The sequence below is a fragment of the Eulemur rufifrons genome, chromosome 7, assembly GCF_041146395.1.
Source record: "Eulemur rufifrons isolate Redbay chromosome 7, OSU_ERuf_1, whole genome shotgun sequence".
NCBI lineage: Eukaryota > Metazoa > Chordata > Mammalia > Primates > Lemuridae > Eulemur > Eulemur rufifrons.
In genome coordinates, this window is record NC_090989.1 from 140,747,192 (window position 1) to 140,773,442 (window position 26,251).

The 26,251-nt window shown below is 37.4% G+C and overlaps 1 protein-coding gene and 1 non-coding gene across 28 annotated transcripts in view; both read right to left on the reverse strand.

Moving 5' to 3' along the window:
• CLASP2 (cytoplasmic linker associated protein 2) overlaps window positions 1-26,251 on the reverse strand; it is a 196,939-nt gene that overhangs the window by 2,320 nt on the left and 168,368 nt on the right. For all 27 annotated transcript variants that reach the window (XM_069475479.1, XM_069475475.1, XM_069475478.1 and 24 more), the window contains 7 exons: window positions 25,665-25,771; window positions 23,282-23,435; window positions 19,130-19,358; window positions 7,300-7,493; window positions 6,688-6,816; window positions 3,196-3,402; window positions 380-496 (listed from right to left, as the gene is read on the reverse strand). In XM_069475479.1, coding sequence (XP_069331580.1) covers window positions 380-496; window positions 3,196-3,402; window positions 6,688-6,816; window positions 7,300-7,493; window positions 19,130-19,358; window positions 23,282-23,435; window positions 25,665-25,771 — 1,137 coding nt within the window. The remainder of the gene's footprint in view (window positions 1-379; window positions 497-3,195; window positions 3,403-6,687; window positions 6,817-7,299; window positions 7,494-19,129; window positions 19,359-23,281; window positions 23,436-25,664; window positions 25,772-26,251) is intronic.
• Window positions 6,158-6,262, reverse strand: LOC138388780 (U6 spliceosomal RNA). The gene has a single exon (XR_011234270.1). It is a non-coding gene; the product is annotated as a U6 spliceosomal RNA (small nuclear RNA).

Sequence of the window (26,251 nt, forward strand, 5' to 3'; positions counted from 1 at the left end):
TTTGGGAGATATAAAGTAATCCGTGAACATATAAGCACAACAATCTATTTATTCTGAACTAAATAGTCCTTGGGGGTAACAATTGTGGTGTGGGAGTGGGAAAGGAGTCAGTTCGCTTTTACAAATAACCAGAAGCCGTAGGAATTTTCTCTCACAGAAATCTACCAACCACCCTGCCAAACTGCTGACTTCACCTGAGTGACAAATGTTAGAGCAGAAACAGATAAAATGCAAAACAGGAGGAACAAGGGCAAGTTGTATGCTCAAAGCCTGATTTATTAAAAGCAGAATAACAAATTTACCCTTTAACCCACACACAGAACTAAAGTTTGAAGAATGAACTTGGCCACCATCTTTAAAATAAAGCAGCATTACTTACTTTACTGCCAGTGAGTTGACTGAGATGTGGTTTTAGTTCATCACCAATTACTGCATGAACAGCCACCAGGCAGAAGACACAAGCTTTCCGAACACTGCTTTCTGAATTATCATAACCCTAGGAAGAAAAGTCTATCGTTAGTACTCCTAGGGGATCTGAGAAAACTACCTTTTCAAAAGACAGGGACAGAAGATGTAACTCAAAGATGAGATCTCAAGCATACAGAGGAAAGAAAATTTCTGTGTAGTGGGTTGGCATTGGGCTGTGAAAGCTTTTCTAGCTTTGCTGCTGCAGGATTCCTCCTTCTTGTTATCTTAAAGTATTAAAAAATATGGTCTTTTTGTGTAGCCACCTCTGCCACAGTATTGCTATCATGCTCAGTGTACACTCTATTCCAGGGAGTTTTTCCAAAATTAGAAGCTCTTTCTGGAAGGGAAATTCTGTTTGGTATTTCTAAAAGTCTTGAGGATCCAGGCCACCCCAGAATGATCTGGCCTTCCTATCTCTATCTTCACTTGTAATTTTTTTCTCACTTCAATCATGCATATTTAGTTCTTCTTCACTCAGAATAGGTATCTCTCTTTTAGGGGTGAGCACTTGTGTGATTCTCTGGCACCAGGGTCTTTTTTTTCTTTAATTTATAAAGAGAAGAAACTTATTTCTCATGGTTCTGGAGGCTGGGAAGTCCAATATCAAGGTGCCAGCATCTGGTGAGGGCCTTGCTGCTATCATCCATGGCGGAAGGCAGAAGGGCAAGAGCACTTTGGCACCAGGGTCTTCAAAGTAACTTTTGATTTTCCTTTATACTTTTCCATACCATTGAGATCCCCAGGAGAATTTGCTGTTGGTGCTGGTGGTGGTTTGGTTCCATCTGCTCATATTCTGGGGTTCACTGGGATATATTTCCCTAATTTTGCTGAAGATGTTTTTCATGTTTTTTGTATGCAATCCTAGCTGCTCAGTGAGATAACTTTTTGGTGAGAAAATGTAAAGGCATTCAAAAACTACATTGCCATTGTCTTCTTGCCTCTCATTGTTCAGGTCCTATTACTTATATACCCTAATTTTAATAGTTTATAGCAAAAAATTCAAATGCTAATATTTAAATTCATTAGAGTTCTTGTGCTTTTCTGATAGGTAAGATACCTATTCCCAAAAATCATGTATGCTATAAGATTCTGCACCAAGCTAACGTGAGAGAAAATAAATTTACAAGAACTTAAAGCCACAACAGCTCTTTGCTAGTATCTTCATACTCTAAGTTATTCATTCAGCAAACATTTATTTGGCATGAAAGCATAGATGGAAAAGAGATTTGGATCTTATCTTAGGACCTCACAATTTAGTGAGTAACATTAAACTTAGAACAGAATTACAAATTATGATTCTGTAGATATACAAAGTAATGAATGATTAATTCTCTTTAGGAGAGTTTTTTTTTTTTTTTTTTGACAGTGTCTCGCTCTGCTGCCTGGACTGAAGTGCAGTGGCTTCATCATAGCTCACTGCAACCTCAAACTCCTAGGCTCAAATGATCCTCCTGCCTTGGCCTCCCAGAGTGTTGTAGTATTACAGGTGTGAGCCACTGTGCTTTAAATATACAATGTAGTATTAGTCATCCATTAAAATTACATTGTAAAATATTACTTACTAAATGGAAAGAGTTCACAATATATGGTTAAGTTACTGAAAGCATGTTACAAAATATCCCATTTTGTTCAGATCTTTACATGCATGGGTTTGTGTAGATGGAGAAATACACATGACATCTATGACTGTAAATTAGTATAACCATTTTTGAGAGAAATCTGGCAACACCTAGAAATTCTGCTTCTAGATGTATACATAGAAGTACAAGAAGATAATATAAGAAGTTCATTGCAGTATTTATGTAATAAAAAAGGAAACAGGCTGGGGGTGGTGGCTCACGCCTATAATCCTAACACTCTGGGAGGCCGAGGCGGGAGGATCACTTGAGGTCAGGAGTCTGAGACCAGTCTGAGTAACAGCGAGATCCTGTCTCTAGTAAAAAATAGAAAGAAATTAACTGGACAACTAAAAATATATAGAAAAAATTAGCTGGGCATGGTGGCACATGCCTGTAGTCCCACCTACTCAGGAGGCTGAGGCAGTAGGATTGCTTGAGCCCAGGAGTTTGAGGTTGCTGTGAGCTAGGCTGATGTCACAGCACTCTAGCCTGGGCAACAGAGCAAGACTCTGTCTCCAAAAAAAAAAAGGAAACAATCAATAAATGAATAAACATCAACAAATGAATGGATAAACAAACCATAGTATATACATAAACAGCATATTATTCAGACATAAAAAAGAATGAAATTCTGATACATGCTACAACATGGATGAAGCCTGAAAACATTATGCTAAGTGAAATAGGGAAGACATAAAAGGACAAATATGGTATAATTCTACTTATCTGAGGAACCTAGCAGAAAGCAGAACAGAGGTACCAAGGGCTAAGAGGGAGGGAGGAAATGGGGAGCTACTGATTAATGGGTACAGAGTTTCAGTTTTGGATGGTGAAAAAGGTCTGGATACGGATAGTAGTGATGGCTGTACAACTTTGTGAATATATTTTATGTCACTAAATTGTATACTTAAAAATAGTTAAATAGTAAATTTTGTTATGTATATTTTACTACACTCACACTCACCCTGGCTAGTTATGGGAAGTCTTTGTCCTGAACATCACAGACAGCAGGAAGGCTTGATCGTGCCACTAGTTTTGCCTGGAAAGTACCTAAAATAACCTAACCCCTACTGTATCATAGCTTATTCCTTCAAGCTTTGTTGCTTACCTGTATTAGGCCTGGCATAATCTCTGGCAAAAGCAGGTTAAGAGTTTCCTTGGATACTCTCTCTATCACTTTTGTTTGCATTTTGATTGCAGCTAGATTAATTGGGTAATCTGCAGTTTGGATGATAGGACAAAGCACTTTGATGCACTGTTCTGGACTAATTGAAGTGGCCAATACTGATGCTGCTTCCTCAGCAGATCTCACCACCTAAAGCAAACAGGAAATTAAGCCAGAAAGTAATTTTTAAAACATTATACTATGTTCTGTAAGTATAAATTTCATGAAGTATTTAAACGACACATTTGGAATTTGCTTTGAAAATATAGTAAACCACACATATAAAAAGTGAGGGTACAGATAAAACAGATTGGTAAAATGTCAATAACTGTTGAAGCTAGATGATGGATATATGGAGCTTTATTACACCTTTCTCCCTTCTTTTGTATTCTTTTACTGTTGGCAAAAGTAGTTTTTTTTTTTTTTTTGAGACAGAGTCTCACTCTGTTGCCCAGGCTAGAGTGAGTGCCGTGGCGTCAGCCTAGCTCACAGCAACCTCAAACTCCTGGGCTTAAGCGATCCTCCTGTCTCAGCCTCCCGAGTAGCTGGGACTACAGGCATGCACCACCATGCCCGGCTAATTTTTTCTATATATATTTTTAGCTGTCCATATAATTTCTTTCTATTTTTAGTAGAGATGGGGTCTCGCTCTTGCTCAGGCTGGTCTCGAACTCCTGAGCTCAAACGATCCGCCCACCTCGGCCTCCCAGAGAGCTAGGATTACAGGCGTGAGCCACCGCGCCCGGCCAAAAGTAGTTTTTAAATAAAATTTTGACCTAGTTGTGCCAGGGTGTGGAGGCTCTATTTACCTAGGGTATGATGTGAGTGGAGTCTCCTGCATCAGCTAGGCTGAGGCCCTGCTCATTATTAGTAACTCTCATCTCAAGGAGTGCTAGTACCTTTTGTATCGATTAATAAGAAATAAAATAAAAAATCATTATTAATGTGTTACCACAAGTTTACATACTATTCCCCCTTCTTTTCATAATGATTTTCTTTCCTTTTGTATTGGGCTTGGGGAGGGTAAAACACTGGTTTTGCAGTGAGGAGACAGAATGGTTGTCTATCTTCTTATTAGAATCTGCAATCTCTAAAGATGATCTTAAAAACATGTAAAAATAATTGCTTTTTATGCTACTTTGTCAGTGTCTCACTTCTGATTTCAGTTGGTGAAAGGAGCTTAGAAAGGTACAGTGGAAAATACATTGAAAGAAAATACACTGGAAGTCAGAAGACCTAGGGCTAATTTCAGCTGTAACACCTTAAGAATGTCAATTTTATATTTTGTAAAAATAGGGATCCTACAGGCTTTATTTGGGTTTGAAAGTGTACAACTAAACTACAAATATTAAATACTGTTTTTCAAACTTTCAGTGAGATGCTATAGATTTATCACTACTAAATACCAGCTGAATAAAAAAAAGATGTATAAAAATCCAGATAGATTTAAAAGTTATGATTTATTCTCCTAGAAAGTTCACAGTGAAATCTTTTAAAAAAGTAAATTACCCCAAGGGTTTCCATTTCTCCACATCCTCACCAACATTTACTTTCTGTATTCATTGTGGATGATCAGTATTATCTCATTGTAGTTTTAGCTGCATTTTCCTAATGACTAATAGTGTTGACCATCTTTTCATGTGCTTATTGCCATTTGTAAATTTTGGGAGAAATGTCTATTCAGATTCTTTGCCCATTTAAAAAATTAAGTTGTCTTTTCACTGTTGACTTGTAAGATGACTTTTATATATTACAGATATTAGTACCTTATCAGTTACATGAGCTGCAAAATTTTTCTTCCATTCTGTGAGTTGTATTTTCACTTTCCTGATAGTATCCTTTGAAGCACAAAAGTTTTTAATTTTTATGAAGTCCAATTTATTTGTTTTTTTAATTAGTTGTTTCTGCTTTTGGATTTATGTTAAGAAACCATTGCCTAGGCCAGGCGTGGTGGCTCACGCCTGTAATCCTAGCACTCTGGGAGGCCGAGGCGAGAGGATCGCTCGAGGTCAGGAGTTTGAGACCAGCCTGAGCAAGAGCGAGACTCTGTCTCTACTAAAAATAGAAAGAAAGTATATGGACAGCTAAAAATATATATAGAAAAATTTAGCTGGGCATGGTGGCGCATTCCTGTAGTCCCAGCTACTCGGTAGGCCGAGGCAGAGGGATCGCTTGAGCCCAGGAGTTTGAGGTTGCTGTGAGCTAGGCTGACGCCATGGCACTCACTTTAGCCCGGGCAACAGAGTGAGACTCTGTCTCAAAAAACAACAACAACAACAACCACCACCACCACCACCACCATTGCCTAATCCAATAATAACAAAGATTTACACCTCTGCTTTCTTCTGAAAGTTTTATGGTTGTAGCTCTTGCATTTGGCTTTGATTCATCTTATCTCACTGCTATTTTAACTTTCTTTTTTTTGACTTGCCTTTTGCTAACATCTTGGTTCTACCAGAGACACCTAATGCTATTACTCAGGTGCTTTTTCTTAGAAATGCAGTTCTTATTTGAAATTCCCTTTTCTAATTCTTTCTGAGATTATAATAAAAATCCTCATGGTTATTTAATCAACGTCACTGGTGTAGAGAGGGAGCTATCATGACTACAAAGTAATGAAACAGGTTTACAGAAATTTTCCATGAAAGCTATCCTCATTACTTTTTTTTTCCCCCTAATATAACACATATTTATTATCTCACAGTTTCTGTGGGCCAGGAATCCAGGTCTCTGGTCAGGATTTGACAAGACTCAATACAGAGAGTAATTGGGCTATATTTTTGTCTGGAGACCTCACTGAGCAATAATCTGCTTCTAAACTCATTCAGTTTGTTGGCAGAATTAATTTCTTTGTTTCTGTATGACTTAGGGCCCTGGCTTTTTACTCTCTGTCAACTGGAGGCTGAAAAATATGGAATGCTTCACGAATTTGTGTGTCACCTTTGTGCAGGGGCCATGCTAATCTTCTCTGTATCGTTCCAATTGTAGTGTATGTACTGCTGAAGCAAACACCCTTATTACTTTATTGAATAAACTTGTAACATATATATATAGCTCCTATAGGCAATGTACCACTTAAAAATATCAAGGATTTGTTATCTCCATTAGTTACCTAAAAAAATCAAATCCTTATTGCTACATGGAAAGTGAAGGTAAGACTGGTGAATTCTAAGTAGAAAACTAAAAGTGAAGTGAAGGAGAAAATGAAATCAGATAAATTGTTTCCTAGAGCTAGCCCTATTTTAGGTGAAAGGCCATGATATCAACATAATTCATTTAATAGGAAAAAAATATGTTCACAACTTAATCAGGTGTTACCTTGAATATCAAAGTAAGTGTTCATCAAGAAAATGATTAATACGAGTACATTTATACAACATTTACATGTTTCATGCAATAATGAGAATAAAATAATTTAACTCTCGGGTAACTTACCTCCTTATGAGGATCTTTATGAGCTTCCAATGTTTTCATGACAGTCAGTTCTGCATAGTTTTTAAATCTTGCTGGTTGGTGCCTTAGGATTTCTCTTAAAACCTTTAATGCCAAAGCCCTGATTGTAGGCTAAGAGGAACATTTAAATGTTTTTAATATTTTAGGTTATAGATACTCTTTAACATTTTTAATTTTTGTAACTTAATGTTAATTTCTTAACACTGGAGGGAATTGTAGACAATTGCACAAAGTATGTGGTATATTACCTTAATTAAGTTTTGACATCTCTAGTTGAAAACATGCATCACACTTTCTAGATTTGCAAGAAATCAAGAACCAACCATATTCTGATTATACTTCTGAATAACTAATTTAAATATACTTTTCTATAAGGAATTCAGTCTGCAACCTTTCACTCTTCCTGTTATTAACCATTCAACATTGTTGAGCTACTTGGTGAAGAAAAAGTACTTTATAGTGAATATTTCATGCAGAAAGAAGCAGTAGAATAGACTCATTTTCCCAATTTCCAAATCTGTGTAGTACCTGATTAATAGGCAATCTAAAAGAGACAAGAAGGACAGGCTATTATTTACATATTCTGTCATTTACCTCTTTATCCCCAAGGGTTTCAAGCAATAAAAGCAATATTGTTTTGAAGTGTTCATCCCAAACACTGAAAGATTCTTCCTGTGTCAGTTTCATGAGTTCATAGAGGGCGATTTTTCTTTCTTCTACACGTTCATTATGGTTAGATAGCTCCTTCAATAACTCTGCAACTAGGTCAGAATGGTCTAGGGAAAGATCTGTCAAAGGGACATGATATTAATTCTGTAACTTTATAGGTCGACTCTCATAAGTATGGGGATGACAACTTTCTAACATTATGAAACACAGACAAATCAATGTTGGTTGTAAAAAAGACAAAGAAAAAAGACATTGAGTAATTTTCTTTTTAATCTTGTCATCCCCAAAACACTAAAGTTATTTTAAAACTTTTTATATAATCTGTCATAAGATTAAAGAAAAAAAAACCAAAAAAACTTTTTTATAAGAAAAATACATAAGCGAGACCAGTATAACGAACCCCCATATACCGCCACCCAGATTTAACAGTTTTCAAGATTTTACAATCTCATCCAATCCTTGTAAGATCCCTATCAATATTTTTATTTATTTATTTATTTTTTTTTGAGACAGAGTCTCACTCTGTTGCCCAGGCTAGAGTGAGTGCCGTGGCGTCAGCCTAGCTCACAGCAACCTCAAACTCCTGAGCTCAAGCGATCCTCCTGTCTCAGCCTCCCGAGTAGCTGGGACTACAGGCATGCACCACCATGCCCGGCTAATTTTTTCTATATATATTTTTTAGCTGTCCATATAATTTCTTTCTATTTTTAGTAGAGATGGGGTCTCGCTCTTGCTCAGGCTGGTCTCGAACTCCTGAGCTCAAACGATCCGCCCACCTCGGCCTCCCAGAGTGCTAGGATTACAGGCGTGAGCCACCGCGCCCGGCCCCTATCGATATTTTAACTAATGGTTTTGCCCACTGATTGTTGCTCAGTTATTTTAATAGCAGTTAAAAACGGTGATTATCTAATCATATCTTTCCTTCTATGGCTTAAATTCTTCTGTAGAAAGTAACTTTCTCAACCAGAGCTATTTTGAATACCCTGAAAAATCATTTGATAGAAAAGGTAGAATAGATGCTTCATATAGTTCTCTTTAAATTTCACAGTCAAGAGTTGGGCTTAATAGTTACCAATGAGTTTTGATTTGTTTTTGCTTTCTTTTCAAAACTATAATTAAAACTCGTGGATTTTATGAATTTTTTATTTATTTATTTATTTTTTTAAGAGACAGGGTCTCACTCTGTCACTAGGCTGGAGTATAGTGGCATGATCATAGGTCGCTGCAGCCTCGAACTCCTGGGATCAAGTGATCTTCCTGCCTCAGCCTCCTGAATAGCTGGGACTGCAGGCATGCACCATCATGCCTGGCAATTTTTTTTTGTTTTTTTTTTTTTTTGACACAAGGAATTGCTATGTTGCCTAGGCTGGTCTCAAACTCCTGGCCTTGAACAATCTTCCTAACTCAGCCTTCTAAAGTGCTGGGATTACAGGGTGTCAGCCATTGCACCTGGCCTTTATGAATGTTAAAGGGCATTTATTGCTTGTTTGTCAACAGTCATCAGATAGTGCTCTGAACCATTTTTGTAGAAATAATAGTTAAATCTAAAACTTCACATTAGAGCATTACAAAATACCAGAATTGTTCTCAAATTCTTTTGATGATCAAATACATGATTAATTCAGGCTTTGAGGGACTTGGGCAGGCAGTGGCCTGAGCTTGTGTCATAGATTCATTTCCTTCCTCTTTCTCTGGGTATACTACAGACCAATCAATATTAATACAATATGGCTGGTTTAACAAGAACTACTGCAGCAGGATAACTTCATCTCTATAAACCTCATGAAAATCACTCTTGGAAAGTTATAAGTTATCAAACTTTCACAGATGTCAGAGGATCATTCTGATTAGAGTGTATTTTATTTCAGCTAAATACAGGGAAGTCACAAGAAAAGCTTTCAAAGGAAGTTTTCTTTTTCATGAAAGTTGGCTTTGTAATTGCTTTAGCAGATAGTTAGAAATGACTTGACATAATGGTCTGGACAGATGACTGGCAGAAAAATAATTTCTGGCACAGAGTGCACATCAATTATTTAAATTAAAACTGAACTATTTGTATTATACTAATGAGATAAACATACAGTACTGAATTTTTCCTCTTTTCACACAGAGGGGCACTGTGGTCAAGTGAAAAGGAAATGGGCTTTGTAGTCTCATCAAACCTCTGCCTCCTACACTCTGTGTGACTGGGGTATTTCCTTAATTATTGCTGAGCCCGAACAGGTAGAAAGGGTATCCACACAGAGTGGTGACCAGGTGTGAGCAGTTGGAGCCAAAGTGGAGTGACAAGGGCAATCCATGGCTTTGGGTGAGGGTGGAATATCAAAGCCCAGCAGGATGAGGAGTGGATCTGTGCAAGTGAGGAGGTGGTAGTGGAGATGGAAAACTGGTCACATAGAGACTGATCAAGTAAGTATATATTAAAGACAATAAAAGCTTGGTTTATTGCTGTCAGAAAGGAGTGTTATCAATATGGAAAAGAAGGAAATTAAAATAAATCCCACGGTGTCAGAATGGAATTGGAGCTACTGGTGTAAATGCATGGCTTCTGATAAGATACAGATATAGAGATAGAGATGTAAATCTCTATGCTCACTCCCCCACATCCCTGCACACACTCCCTAGCTCTGGCCATGGAGAGGTCTGGGGAGTAGTGACATCCCACTAACAGTAAGTATACCTAGTGTACAGACTTCAGCTGTTAAAAACCATTTTCTATTAAATGGCACAATGGATTAAATGGATTCCTTGGAGAAATGGTTGATTCCAGGATCGAACTAGGGATAGTACAACATTTTGTTGTGACAGAATACAAGGATGGGGACATGTCAAAAGAACACGAAGAGCCAGATTGAATGGGAACCTGCTGGTCAAATCAAAGACAATTTGAGAATCAAAATAAATAATGCTAGTTACAAATTATACTCTATTAAGTATAATAGGAAACTATGAGTCCATACAGTTATAAACATGTGCATCAATTTTTTAAATGAATAAATTTTAAGTTTAATTAGGAACAGGATATACCCTGTTTTAAAATATCGCTTCATAAGACATGTATTTATTACAAAGAGAAAAAGTAGCTTTCACAGTGAGGAAGCCTGGTAAGCACCACCATAATTAAGTGATCAAAGTTAACATCACCAGTCAGGGGCAAAGTGAAATCATGTGTTACTATTTGATAGGATGCAATGAAAAGAATGCACTATCACTTCTGTGATACTGATGTGAAGAATGCATAATCTGACTTAACTCATGAGAAAACATCAGACAAACCTACATTCAGAGACACGTTACAAAATAACTGGTTTCTAACCTTCAAAAGTGCGATGGTCATGAGAGCCAAGGAAAGACTGAACACTGAAGGAGAATAAGGAGACATGATGGGCCGGGCGCGGTGGCTCACGCCTGTAATCCTAGCACTCTGGGAGGCCGAGGTGGGCGGATCGTTTGAGCTCAGGAGTTCGAGACCAGCCTGAGCAAGAGCGAGACCCCACCTCTACTAAAAATAGAAAGAAATTATATGGACAGCTAAAAATATATATAGAAAAAATTAGCCGGGCATGGTGGCGCATGCCTGTAGTCCCAGCTACTCGGGAGGCTGAGACAGGAGGATCGCTTGAGCTCAGGAGTTTGAGGTTGCTGTGAGCTAGGCTGATGCCACGGCACTCACTCTAGCCTGGGCAACAGAGTGAGACTCTGTCTCAAAAAAAAAAAAAAAAAAAAAAAAAAAGGAGACATGATGATTAAATTTGCATTTGCAATGTGTGATTTTGAACTGAATCTTTTAGCTGTAAGATATTATTGGGGGATTCTGGGAAGATGGTGGCGTAGGAAACACCAGGACTCTGTCCCTTCACCGAGACACCAATTGCACTGGCAGAATCTGTCTGATTTAACTGTATTTTGGAACTCTAGAGTCTACTGAAGGTTTGCAACTTCCAGGGAAAGGCTTGAATGTTAAAGTGCAGTTAATTTCTATCAATTTCAGATCTAGCACAGTAGCAACTACCTCCAATCCCTTGGCAAGCAGCTGTGCATGTGTTCCTGGAGCAGCTTGCACACAGCTTGTGGGAGCTTGGGTAAGCAAATAGAACCTTGTCCTCGAAGTAGAAAGGATCTGTGCTCTGATCACTGCTGCTTCTGATCACGGAGGTACAGAAAAAGAGGTGGGCAGCCATTGTTGTTATACCTTTTCCACTGTTGCAAGCCCCTACCTCTCTACCTAAAGTGACTTCCAGGGGCTTAAAGGACTGGCAACCTTTCCTTACCCCCTTCCTTTTTCTCTTTCTCCCTTTTTGAAAGCCAGATATTAAAGACCAGGATATTCAAAAACAACCCTATATTCAGGGAAAATTAGAAAGTGGCAACACATGCCCAGGGAAAGATGCAGGCTCAGAGAAGATCGAAAAGACCTTAAGTTTAAACCTCAGGCTGATCCTTGGCACAGAGATAGCCTACAACAATCAAAATCAAAAACAATAAACAATAACAAGAAAACAGAAAACCCTGGGGTAGAGGGAGAATACGATTTCCATAGTTACCACATTATTAGATTCAAATGTCTAGTTTTCTACAAAAAATCACAAGGCACAAAAAGAAATAGGAAGTATGGCACATTCAAAGGAAAAAATAAATAAAAACTGACACTGAAAAAGATCTGATGGCAGATCTATTAAACAAAGACTTAAAGTAAAACAACTGTCTTAAGCATGCTTGAAGAAGTAAAAAAAGATGTGGAGAAAGTCATGAAAATGATATATGAACAAAATGGAAATAAAGAGTTAAAAAACCTAAAAGGAAACCAGAAAGAAATCCTAGATCTGAAAAGTACGGTAGCTAAAATAAAAAATTCACTAAAGGAATGATTTCAAAAGCATACTTGAGCAGGCAGAAGAAAGAATCAGTGAACTTGAAGATAGGGCAATAGAAATTATTAAGTTTGAGGAACAGAAAGAAAAAAGATTGAAGAGCCGGTCACGATAGCTCATGCTTGTAATCCTACCACTCTGGGAGGCCAAGGTGGGAGGATTATTTGAGGTCAGGAGTTTGGGACCAGCCTGAGCAAGAGTGAGACCCCATCTCTACAAAAAATAGAAAAATTTGCCAGGTGTTGTGGGCATGCCTGTAGTCCCAGCTACTTGGGAGGCTGAGGCAGGAGGATCGCTTTGAGCCCAGGAGTTGAGGTTGTGCTGTGAGCTAGGCTGATTCCATGGCACTCTACTCAGGGCAAAGGAGTGAGACTCTGTCTCAAAAAACAAACAAACAAACAAACAAACCCCACAGTAAACATATACTCAATGGTGAAAGACAGAAAGTGCTTCCTCTAAGATCAGAAACAAGGCAAAGATGCCTGCTTTTGCCACTTCTATGCAACATAATATTAGAAGTCCTAGCCAAAGCAACCAGCAAGAAAAAAGAAATAAAAGGTATCCAAATTGGAAAGAAAGAAGTAAAATTATCTCTGTTCACAGATGACACATTTATTTTGGTGGGGTGTAAGGAGGAGGGGAGAGGGATTTTCAGATGACACGATCTTTTTTTTTTTTTTTTTTTTTAAAAAGATGGAGTTTCACTCTATCACCCCAGCTAGAGTGAAATTAGCATCATCATAGTTCACTGTAACTTCAAACTCCTTGGCTCAAGTGATCCTCCTCCCTTAGCCTCCTGAATAGCTGGGACTGCAAGGCACATGCTATAACACCCAGCTAATTTTTCTATTTTTAGTAGAGATGGGTCTCGCTCATACTCAGGCTGGTCTCGAACTCCTGAGCTCTAGTAATCCTCCCACCTCGGCCTCCCAGAGTGCCAGGAACACAATCTTATACTTAGAAAATTCTTAAGATTCTACAAGAAAAAATTAGAATAAATGAATTCAGCAAAGTAGTGGGATACAAAGTAAACACAGCTGTATTTCTGTATACTAACAATGAATAATCTAAAAAGGAAATTACAAAAACAATTCCATTATAGTAGCATCAAAAGAATAAAATACAGTCATGTGTCGCTTAATGACGATGACATGTTTTGAGAAACACACCAGTAGGTGATTTTGTCATTGTGCGAACATCATAGGGTATATTTACACAACCCTAAAGGCTACAGCCTACTGCATACCTAGCCTATGTGGTATAGTCTATTGCTTGTAGGCTACAAACCTGTACAGCATGTTACTGTACTAAATACTACAGGCAACTATAGCACAATGGTTAGTATCAGTGTACCTAAACATATCTGAACATAGGAAAGGTACACCAAAAATACAGCATAAAATAAAAAAAATGGTACACCTGCATAGTGCACTTACCATGAAAGAAGCTTGTGGGACTACAAGTTGCGCTGGGTTGGGTCAGTGAGTGGTGTGTGAATGTGAAGGTCTAGGATATTACTATACACTGCTGTACACTTTATAAACACTGTACACTTAGGCTACATGAAATTTAGGAAAAAATATTTTTATTTCTTCAATAATAAATTAATCTTAACTTACTGGAACCTTTTTACTTTGTAAACTTTTAAATTTTTAAAAACTTTTGATCCTTTTGTATGTAGTAACACTTAGCTTAAAGCACAAATACCTATAGCTGTACAAAAATATTTTCTTTCTGTATATCCTTATTCTATATGCTTTTTTTCTATTTTTAAAATATTTATTTATTTTTTCTTTTAAAACCTTTTTTGTTAAAAACTAAGACACAAACACACACATTAGCCCAGGCCTACACAAAGTCAGAATCATCAATATTACTGTTTTCCACCTCTGCCATCTTATCCCACTGGAAGGTCTTCAGGGGCAGTAACACACATGGAGCCATCATCTCCTATGATAACAATGCCTTCTTTGGGAATATCTCCTGAAGGACCTGCTCTGAGGCTGTTTTACATTTAAGGTTTTTTTTTTTTTAATAAGTAGAAGGAGTATACGCTAAAATAGTGATAAAAAGTATAGTAATATAAATACATAAACCAGTAAAAGTTGTTTATTATCACTACCAAATATTATGTACTATACATAATTCTATGCACTATACTTTTATAGGACTGGCAGCGCAGGTTTGTTTACACCAGCATCATCACAAACACGTGCAATGTATTACACTATGACATTAGAACCACTGTGACGTCACTAGGCGATAAAGTTTTCAGCTCTATTATAATCTTATGGGACTATTGTATGTGTGGTCTGTTGTTGACCAAAATGTCATTATGTGCTGCATGACTGCACTTAGGAATTAACTTAACCAAGGAGGTGAAAGACTTGTATAATGAAGACTAGAAAACATTGCTGAAAGAAAAAAAAAGATATAAATAAATGGAAACACATCCCATTTTCATAAATTGGAAGACTTACTATTAAGATCTAAATAATATCCAAGGTGATCTACAGATTCAGTGCAATCCCTATCAAAATCCCAATGATGTTTTTTACAGACATAAAAAAATCTACTGTAAAATTCATAAGGAATCTCAAGTGACTCTAAATAGCCAAAATAATCTTGAAAAAGAACAATGCTGGAGGAGTCACAATCCTTCCTGATTGAAGACTTATTAGACAGCTACAGTAATCAAAACAGTGTGTTACTGGAATAAAGACAGACATACAGAACAATGGAATACAATAGACAGCCTAGAAATCAGTCCTTGCATATATGGTCAAATGATTTTTGACAATGGTGACAAGGCCATTCAAGGCAGAAAGGATAGTCTTCTTAAAAGTGATGGGAAAATTGGATATCCATATGCAAAAGAATGAAGTTGAATCTTACCTCACACTATATACAAAAATTAACTCAAAATGGATCAAAGACCTAAATGTAAGACCTAAAACTATAAAACTCTTAGAAGACGTTAAAATCTTCATAACATTAGATTTGGCAGTGATTTCTTGGGTATGACATGAAAGGCAACAACAAAAAAATTGACAAACTGAACCTCATGAATTTATGTATCAAAAGACAGTATCAACACAGTAAAAAAGCAACCCACAGAATGGGAGAAAATATTTGCAAATCATGTATCTGACAAGGAATTAATATCCAGAAACTAAAGAGAACACCTATAATTCAACAACAACAAAAAACAACCTAATTCAAAAATGGGCAAAAGATTAGAAAAGACATTTTTATAAAGATGATACACAAATGGTCAATAAGCACATGAAAAGATGCTCAACATCACTAATAACTGGGGAAATGAAAATCAAAACTACAGTGAGGTATTGCCTTATACCCATCAGGATGGCTACTACTAAAAAATCCCAAAATAAGTATTGGTGAGGATGTGGAGAAAATGAAGCCCTTGTGCACTGTTGATGGGAGTGTAAAATGGTATAGCTGCTGTGGAAAACAGTATAGGCGTTCCTCAAAAAATTAAAAATAGAATTACCATATGATCCAGCAATTCTACTTGTGGGTATATACCCCAAAGAACTGAAAACAGAGTCTCAAAGAGGTATTAGTACACCAATGTTCATAGCAGCATTATTCACAACAGCTAAAACATGGAAGCAACCCAAGTGTCCATCAATGGAAGAATGGATAAGCAAAACATGATATATACATACAATGGAACATTACTCTGCTTTAAAAAGGAAGAAAATTCTGACATGCTACAACATGGATAAACCTTGAGGATATTATGCTAAGTGAAATAAGCCAGTTACAAAAGGCAAATACTGTATGATTCCACTTATATGAGGTACTGAGAGTGGTCAAAATCATAGAGAGAGTAGAATGATTGTTCCCAGGGCTAGGGTAGGGAATGGGGAGTTATTATTTAATGGGTATAGAGTGTCAGTATTACAACAGGAAAAGAGTTATGTTATGGAGATGGATGGTTGTGATGGTTGAACAACAATATGAATGCATTCAATACCACTGAACTGTACACTTAAAATGCCTGATAGTAAATTTTATGTTAAGTGTTTAACAAAACAAAGAAATTGGGGAAAAAAGAGGTATTACTGGGACAACTGGCAAAATTCTAATGGAGTTTAAGGATTAGGTGGTTACTAATGTATGAATGATAATTTGATTTTTTAATTAAAAAAAAAATTTTTTTAGAGATGGGGTCTTACTATATTGCCCAAGCTGGAGTGCAGTGGCTATTCACAGGTATGATCGTAGGGTACTGCAGACTTGAATCCTGGTCTCAAGGGCCTCTCCCATCTCAGCCTCCTGAGTAGCTGGGACTACAGGTGTGTGCTACCCACCTGGCTAATTTCCTGATTTTGATAAATATAATTGTGGTTATATAGGAGAATGTTTTTGTAGAAAATGAATCCTAAAGTATTTGGGGTAATGCAGTATCAGGTTGGTATCTTATTTTCAAATGATGCAGGAAGAAAAGTTCTTTTGATCATTTTAAAATTAAAAAAATTGGACGGGCATGGTGGCTCACGCCTATAATCCTAGCACTCTGGGAGGCTGAAGCAGGAGGATTGCTTGAGCACAGGAGTTCGAGACCAGCCTGAGAAAGAGTGAGACGCCATCTCTACTAAAAATAGAAAAGTTAGCAGGGGGTTGTGGCACCTGCCTGAAGTCCCAGCTACTCGGGAGGCTGAGGCAGGAGAATTGCTTGAGCCTAGGAGTTTGAGGCTGCAGTGAACTATGATGATGCTACCACACTCTACCCAGGGTGACAGAGTGAGACTATCTCGAAAAAAATGAAATTGAACCTCACTTCCCCCTTTCAAAAAAAAATTACACACACACACAGTGTAATTAATGCAAGAAATATCAGTGGATCCAATTTAGTCTGCCCAGTTTGTGACCCATGTGCATAAATAATTTTTATATAATTAAAGTTGCTAAAGGTAACTCTCAACTTACAAGGCTGTTGCTACCACATAGTGTTAAAAATATACTTTCATGCTCAGTCCAATTTATTCATTCATGTTACACTGCTATTATGACTAAACCTCAGCAACACACTCAACTATCTGTTACAGATGAAACCACAGATCAAAGTCCATATTTTGGCAATTTTCTAGATCATCATGTAATTTAGACTTAGTTTGGTAAGTTGCCATAATTTGGGCTTTATGATATTGGTAACACCCTTTTAACATGAGAAGGTGATAAAAACATGATTCCTCCACCTCATTTGTAATTAAAGAAATACAACTGAAGTTATTTTTCCACTCATCAAAAATTACACAAATTCAAAAAGATTTCTAATATCCATAATAGTTCCTCGATCTCCCTAAAAGTCAAGGAAATATATATTAAGATGACCTATTTTGTATTCATCACAATCACAAAAATAAAAACATTTAAATATTCTGTTAGTGAGGAAATCAGCATTACTTAAACTGGCCAAATGTTTTGAGATGTAATTAGGTAGTAGCTCTCAAATTTTAAATTCACATATTCGTTAATTGAGCAATTGCATCTCTAGAAATCTCTTACGAGTGAATTATTTGTAAATATTCATAAAAGTTTATGCAGAAATGTGTTCACTGACAGCAACATTATGGGAATAAAGAAAAACCAGAAACTAGGTAAAGGCAGAATCATGGGATAGTGTTGAGAGAAAGACTTTCAAGTTTACTTATAAATGGTTATTTAAAAAAACGAAAGAATTACCGAATTATGCAATTGATAAAAGAAGAAATGTAATTCTTAATTAAAAATAACTAGATGGTAGCCAGGAGTGGTGGCTCACGCCTGTAATCCTAGCACTCTGGGAGGCTGAGGTGGGAGGATCATTTGAGGTCAGGAGTTCAAAACCAACCTGAGCAAGAGAGAGACCCCGTCTCTACTAAAAATAGAAAAATTAGCCTGGTGTGGTGGTGCATGCCTATAGTCCCAGCTACTTGGGAGGCTGAGGTAGGAGGATCCCTTGAGCCCAGGAGTTTGAGGTTGCAGTGAGCTATGGTGATGCCACTGTACTCTAGCCGGAGGGACAATAGCAAGACTCTGGATCAAAGAAAACAAAACAAAACAAAGAAAATCCAACTAGCTTGGTACAGTGGCACAGGTATAGTCCCAGCTACTTGGGAGGCTGAGGTGGAAGGATCACTGGAGCACAGGAGTTTCAATCCGGCCTAAGCAACATAGTGAGACCCTATCTCTATAAAAATAATAATAAACAACAACAAAAAACCTCTAAGACATTTGTAGTGCTTTGTACTTTATCATCAGTTTTTATACATCTTATCAGAAAGACAGGTAGTACAATCATCACCAACCTCTTTAAGGGTACCAACTGAGACTCAGGAAAGTCAACCACCTTACTAATACGCTATGCAGCTTAGTAAGTGTTAGAGCTCAAACTTAAGCATATTTAACCTAACTCTAAATCCTAATGGTAGCTTCCCTCATATTTGGTCCTTGAAATGTGTCTTATTAGAAAAGTAATTTGTTTATGGCTTCACGTTCAAAGAGCTATTATAAAGAATGGGTATTTCTTCAAAGGTTTTTGCATTCTGGTATGAAAATTAATGGCTGAATGACTTGTGTCTAGAGATAAACTAAATTTACAAGCTACAATTGGTTTTTGTCGTTTCTGGGAGGTCACTAAGGTTTTCTTGATTTTGAGGATGATCCCAATGTAACTACCCTGTTTCTCATTCTGAGGAAGAAAACTACCAAACCATTAGAAATGAACTCCTACAAGATGGAAGAAAACATTCTTATCTGAAAGATTCTTACTTTTTCGGGAGTTGCAATAAAAGAGCATATACATTTCTTTTGTGTCATTGATTACCAGTCCTCAAAATACAGTTAGTAGCAGCATGTGACCCAGAACATACCATCAGGAAACTGGTCAGCATCATCATCAAACATGGCTTCCTTGAGGGCAGACTTGTTGAAGGGACTGATGCTATCTGAATAGTTATATGGATTATAGTCTCGAGAGCGTGGAGAGGAGTGAGCAGGCATTGAATGGAGCAATGAAGCTTTATTATCAAGAGCTGTTTGGCTTGAGTCAGTAGCATCACCTCCTGCTCTTGGGTCTGATATCCCGGGACCACCACACATCTATCAATGGAAAGGAGGAAGGCACAGTAAATTAACTCATTTTCAAATATCTCTATAACATTCTAAAAAGATAATTTCCTATTGTTTAAAAGGCAATTTTAAAAAGGGAGAAAAATAAAGTAATGACAAATGACATTATGCATTAAAATTTATATTTAAATTTATATTTAAAATTTCAAAGCTTATGGTAAAGATGTAAAGAAACCACAGTTGTGAAGGCAAATAAGAACCATGAAAGAATGCTTTCTCTAATGATTATCACGGTTCCCTTGTCAATGGCTTGATCCAACAATATACATAGCATGGTTAGCAACAGCTTCTCCATGCCAGTTAAAGATAGAAAAGGACTTTCACTAGCAACACGGAAATAAAAGCTGCCAGATTCCATTATTAAGGTAATGGTAAATTACACAATCACAGTATGCCAATAAAGTATAACAAAACCAAATTTTAAAAAGCCTGCTTTATGGAAATAATGAAAAGGTTAAAGCCCTGCATAACTTTTGGAAGGATGCCAATGGAGTTTGGGTACATTGATATACTTACCAAAACATGAATACTAATACTGATCTGAATACCAGTATCAAAATCATTACTGTCACAAGTATCACCATCTACTGAGCAACTATGTGTCAAGCCATCTGCTAGGCACTTTAGAAATATTTTTCAAATATTTACTATGTACCTATTACATGACTGGCATTGTTTTTGGCACTGGGAATATATTAGTGAACAAGAGAGAATGCTGTCTACCGTTGTGTTTACATTGTAGTGGAAGGACAGAGACAATCAAACAAGTTAATGAATGAGTAAAGTATATGGTACGGTAGGTGATCAGTGTATGAGAAAAAAAGAATAGGGGGCTGGGCGCGGTAGCTCATGTCTGTAATCCTAGCACTGAGGCAGGAAGATTGATTGAGCCCAGGAGTTTGAGATTGCAGTGAGCTATGATGATGCCACTGCACTCTAGCCCAGGCAACAGAGCAAGATCCTGTTTCCAAAAAAAAAAAAAGAGAATAGTGTGGTATTAAAGGGATCACAAGTGCAGAGGCGGGAAGGTAGAGTTTCATAGACTAAATAGGGTGAGTAGGGTTCCTGAGAAGCCATTTGAACAAACACTTGAGACAAGTGAGGAAATTAGCCATGGGGCTTTCTGCAGGAAGAGTGTTTCAGGTAGTGGAAACAGCTAACAACAAAGACTCTCAGGTAGGAACATGCCCAGTAAGTTCAAGGATCAGCAAGGAGGCCAGTGTGGCAAAGGCACAGTGAACAAAGAAACTAGCAGGAGATGAGGCCAGAGAGGTAACAGGAAAACTGCCTATCATGTAGACTTTGGTTTTTACTCTGAGACAGGTACTTCCTATGGAGTTCATTAGAAGAGTGACGACAGACTGGGCGCGGTGGCTCACGCCTGTAATCCTAGCACTCTGGGAGGCCGAGGCGGGTGGATCGCTCGAGGTCAGGAGTTCGAGACCAGCCTGAGCAAGAGCGAGACACCGTCTCTACTAAAAATAGAAAGAAATTATATGGACAACTAAAAATCTATATAGAAAAAACTAGCCGGGCATAGTGGCGCATGCCTGTAGTCCCAGCTACTCGGGAGGCTGAGGCAGTAGGATCGCTTAAGCTGAGGAGTCTGAGGTTGCTGTGAGCTAAGCTGACGCCACGGCACTCACTCTAGCCTGGGCAACAAAGTGAGACTCTGTCTCAACAACAACAACAACAACAAAAAAAAGAAGAGTGACGACAGACTGCAAGAGGCCAAGGGCAGAATCAAGAAGGCCAATTACGGGCGCGGTGGTTCACGCCTATACTCTGGGAGGCCAGGGCGGGAGGATCTCCTGAGGTCAGGAGCTCAAGACCAGCCTGAGCAAGAGTGAGACCCCCATCTCTACTGAAAATAGAAAAAAATTAGCCGGGCAACTAAAAATACAAACAAACAAACAAACAAACTAGCCGGGCGTGGTGGCACAGGCCCATAGTCCCAGCTACTTGGGAGCTGAGGCAGGAGGATCACTTGAGCCCAGGAGTTTGAGGTTGCTGTGAGCTAGGCTGATGCCTTAGCACTCTAGCCCGGGCAACAGAGTGCGACACTGTCTCAAAAAAAAAAGGCCAATTATATGCCTATTTTAGTAAATTCAGGTGAGAGAATTGGTAAACATGATAACTGGAACCATAAGAACAGTGGTGAAAGAGGTTGGACTCTGGATATATTCTGCAAGCAGAGCCAAAAGATTTCCTGACAGATTTGGTATGGAGGATGAGAAAAAGAGAAGACTTAAGGATAACTCTTTTGCCCAAAGTTTTTGGCTAGGCAACTAGTATTGCCATCAACTAAAACAGGGAAGAGCAGTTTTAGGGGAGATGACCAGGAGTTCAAATAGGTAGCTGAATGTATGAATGTGGAGCTCAGGAGAGAGATCTGGGCTAAATGGATTCACAGGATACTCACAACAATTTTTAAGGTAGGCAGTAACATCTCTATTTTCCTTGTGAAGACACTGAGGCTTAGAAGTGATAACCTGACTCACTAATAACTGCCAGGAACTAGGATTTGAATTCATTCTGCCAAAATCCACTACTTGAGTTCCCCACCTGTATCATGTTGAGTCTGAAAAAACAAAACAAAAGTGGGTCTCAAATAATACACTGACTGCCACACTAGAAAAAAAAAATTTTTCCCTTGGGGCCATTGTGTTTTATTATGAAAATAGAATAAAAACTTCAAAAACAAAATGATCCTTTCTGATTTAATGAAAAATTTGTTATTTTTATTGCTTTCTTTGTTTGAGTTATATGCAACTTGAAAAATAGTTCATGTGGCTCCCAAGGTACAGAGACGCATGTGAGTTACATTTGCTTCATGAGACCCCAGGCTCAAAACCAGAGTGAGTTAAATACAACTCATCTGGCAGTTAATGTGTTCAGCGATGATTCTTACTAACCTGTCACTGCTACCACATGCAGCTTTTAGAATAGGGGATCTTAACTATTAGTGGTAGGCTGGTTTTTGGCAGCCATTTTACTAGGCTGATCACAACCTAGCACTGCCAGATGAGCATGGGGAGAAAAACTATAGCGGGAAATAAGTCAGGAAGACGGAGGAAAGAGCCTGTTAGAGATGTGCTGAAGTGCTACAATGTTCTGCAATTTTGGAAACACTGAGAAACAATGGATTCTGCAGGAACTGGTAGGATGGCTTGTTTTGAGAAAAGTCTAAGCTGTCACAGAAAAGTCTAAGAAGCAGCAAAGTATAAAACAACTATTTTTTGTATAATGGCAAAAGCAACAAACTAAACAATAATATTCATATATGTCAGAAAGATAGGTCATAATAGTCTTAACTGGAGCCACATAAACAGATGATGGCAAATTGCGATCACTACACTTAACAGGGAAAAAAAATCTAAACCCCTTATTTTGTTTTACAAGACTCACATGATCTGGCCCATGTTCCACTCCCCATTTCATTGATAATGCTCCAACTATACTGGGTTTCTTCCTGGTCCTCAAATATACAAAGCTTGTTCCCATCAAAGTGTCTTTGCACTTGCTAATTCTTTCATGGAATTTTCCTCCAGATTTTGTGTGGCTTTAGTTAGGGCTCAATGCAAATGTCACTCACTGAGAGGCCTTCCCTGATCACACAATCTAAAATAGATCCTTTCCTCTAAGGCACATTCTAATCTAAAACTCCATAGTATTCATTCCTATATGAAAATTTAAAAGGAACTTGAAGGCAGAGACTTTGTCTTGTAAATCTAACACTCAAAACAGTGCCTGGCATGTGGCGGATACTCAGTAAATACTAATGGAGTGACTGACTCCTAGAAAAGTTTATTTGAAAATGATAGAAAGTTAAAAAAATATATTCTTAATGAAAAATGAAATAGCTTGCAAAGTAAAGATAGTTAGATACTCACTGAATCACCATCATCTTTTTTAGAATCCCTTTTCAATGGTTCATTCATATCTTCTTGACTACGGAAGCTGAAATTTTGGATTGCTTCAGTGACACCTCTAAGAGAGCTATAAATATCTTCAGAGTTCATATTTTCTGTGTCATAATCAAATGCACTATGAAAAAGACAATACTGATTTTTAATTATGTGTAGTTTTAAAATGTAAACCCATTTGAGGATATTTATGAAGATAGGATTAGAGAATGTATATTCTCCAAAGCACAATTAACAAAATAAAATATGGCAGCTGTAAATGGTTAAAGTACACGTCCCCTTGTCCTTCCACCAAGAACAGCTTACAAAGACTCTAGGATGCACAACCCTTAATAACTGTTTTGTCTTTCTGCCATCAAATGATTAACCAGGGGTCAGGCAAACTATGGATGTCTTGCAAGCTAAGAATGTTTTTTTACATTTTTAAATGGTTGAAAACTAAATTTCATGACACATGGAAATTACATAAAATTCAAATTTCAGTGTCCATAAATAAAATTTTGTTGGAACATAGTCATACTTATTTAGGTATTGTCCATGGCTGTTTTTGTACAGCAGAGTTGAGTAGTGGTCACAATGACTACATGGTTTGGAAAATCTAAAATATTTACCACTTGATTCTTTACAGAAAGTTTGTCAATCCCTATGATTAACTCCCAATAATGGTACTTCCTGAAGAGGAACTAAATGTCTTTTAACAGAAATTTATAAGAAGGCAGAGAATTGTTATCATTGAATATAAATGTTATTGACATGAATTCTATAATTCTGAAATTGAACCGAAGCTAAAATTTAGCCACCAAAATCGTTACATGTGTATAACATGGAAGAAATACGCTAGACAATAAATATGGAATGTGTTTTTCTTCCTTAGATGCTTGTGAATTGTCCTATAATTTTAATGGATAATCTGATGAAGCATGCTATATGACTAATAACAAAAATCAAGCTATTAACTATAAATATGAACTACTATGCAAACTATTTTTCAAAAGGCCAGGAATAGGGAACAAATATTAGTCTATTAATGAGTAATGAACTTCATTTGAAATACAGTCCATGGGCTAGGCACTGTGGCTCATGCCTATAGTCCTAGCATTTTGGGAGGCGAAGGCAGGAGGACTGCTTGGGCCAGGAGTTTGAGACCAGACTGAGCAAAGAGCGAGACCTCGTCTCTACAAAAAACACAGCCAGGCATGGTGGTGCATGCCTGTAGTCCCAGCTACTTGGGAGGCTGAGGTAGGAGGATCGCTTAAGTCAGGGAGTTTGAGGTTGCAGTGAGCTAAGATGACAGCAATGCACTCTAGCCTGAAGGACAGAATGAGACTCTGTCTCAAACAAAACAAAACAAAAAAAGCAGCCTATGCTTAAGTTGTGCAAGTGTGTGAAAATTACACACATCTTTTATTTTGTTAAGGACCAATCTCTCAGTTATATTTTTTCCTCATAAGTATATATGCATTATAGATATCTCTCTATATATCTATAATAAATGTTATATATTTACCCCTTCTCTATTTGTTCTTCTTTACTTTTATATTTTCCCTGTAAGCCTAATATTTTTTCCTGCTTTTAGAGGTGGTTGGTCAACATTAGATCTAAATATCCATCATTATAATTGACCCCACCATTTATACTGAGTAGTATAATGTAAATGAAAGACACAATTTATAATTTATTGGATTTAGCATCTCTATATATACTACATGTAGCATCTCTGAGAAACATAACTATGCTACTTAATACAACAAGCAGTAATTTATAAAAGCAGTGTCAGGTTTTCTTCTCATAAAAAAATTTCATATCTTACATATTATCATTTAAACAGCTTTAAAATAAACTTAAAATTTTTGAATTTGAGGCCGGGCGCGGTGGCTCACGCCTGTAATCCTAGCACTCTGGGAGGCCGAGGCGGGTGGATCGCTCGAGGTCAGGAGTTCGAGATCAGCTTGAGCAAGAGCGAGACCCCGTCTCTACTAAAAATAGAAAGAAATTATATGGACAACTAAAATATATATATACAAAAAAAAATTAGCCGGGCATGGTGGCACATGCCTGTAGTCCCAGCTACTCGGGAGGCTGAGGCAGTAGGATCGCTTAAGCCCAGTAGTTTGAGGTTGCTGTGAGGTAGACTGACGCCACGGCACTCACTCTAGCCTGGGCAACAAAGCGAGACTCTGTCTCAAAAAAAAAAAAAAAAAAAAAAAAAAATTTTTGAATTTGCTAAGTTTCTACTTTTCTAAGACCTTTCAAGACAAATGAAAATTGATTGGAATTATATTAACATTTGCTTTTCTAAGAATGGGAATTTGCAAATACAAACCATAATGGAAAATTATCTTTTTGTTACCTTGGAGATAAAGTATTCTGAGATGTATTGGTAGGAGAAGTAAGAGGACTGGACCAGTTGGCCGGTGATCGTGGTGTTGGTCTTGTCAAAGGACTCCCCATGGAACTCTGATGGAGGGAATCAAATTAATATTAACATATTATAAATGCAATTAAAAAACTCTTAAGGAAGCCACATAAACATGAAGTTGGGGGACACATGAAAGAACCATATTTATAGGTCAATATTTTAAATACTCATGTACTTATATCTAGTTTCTGGAGGGAAAAATTTCTCCACTTTTAGAAATCTAACTCTTTAGTCTTTTTCTGTTTTCCTCACCTGCTTCCTGCTCTCAAATATTATTAACTTTTCCCTGAGGGATTCAACAAGATCCTACATTAATAATTTTAAATTAGCTTCCTGTTCTGAGCCAATTTCCTTCCTCCAACCATTACTAGTGCTCCAAATTTATACCTTGAATTTGCTTTACAAATGAATTTTCTCAAAGACACCAAGGGAGTAAAAGATGGTTATATTATTAATATGTCTATCTCTTAAGATATAATGAAATAATCCCTTCCCCTTTTAAAAAGATAACAAACTTA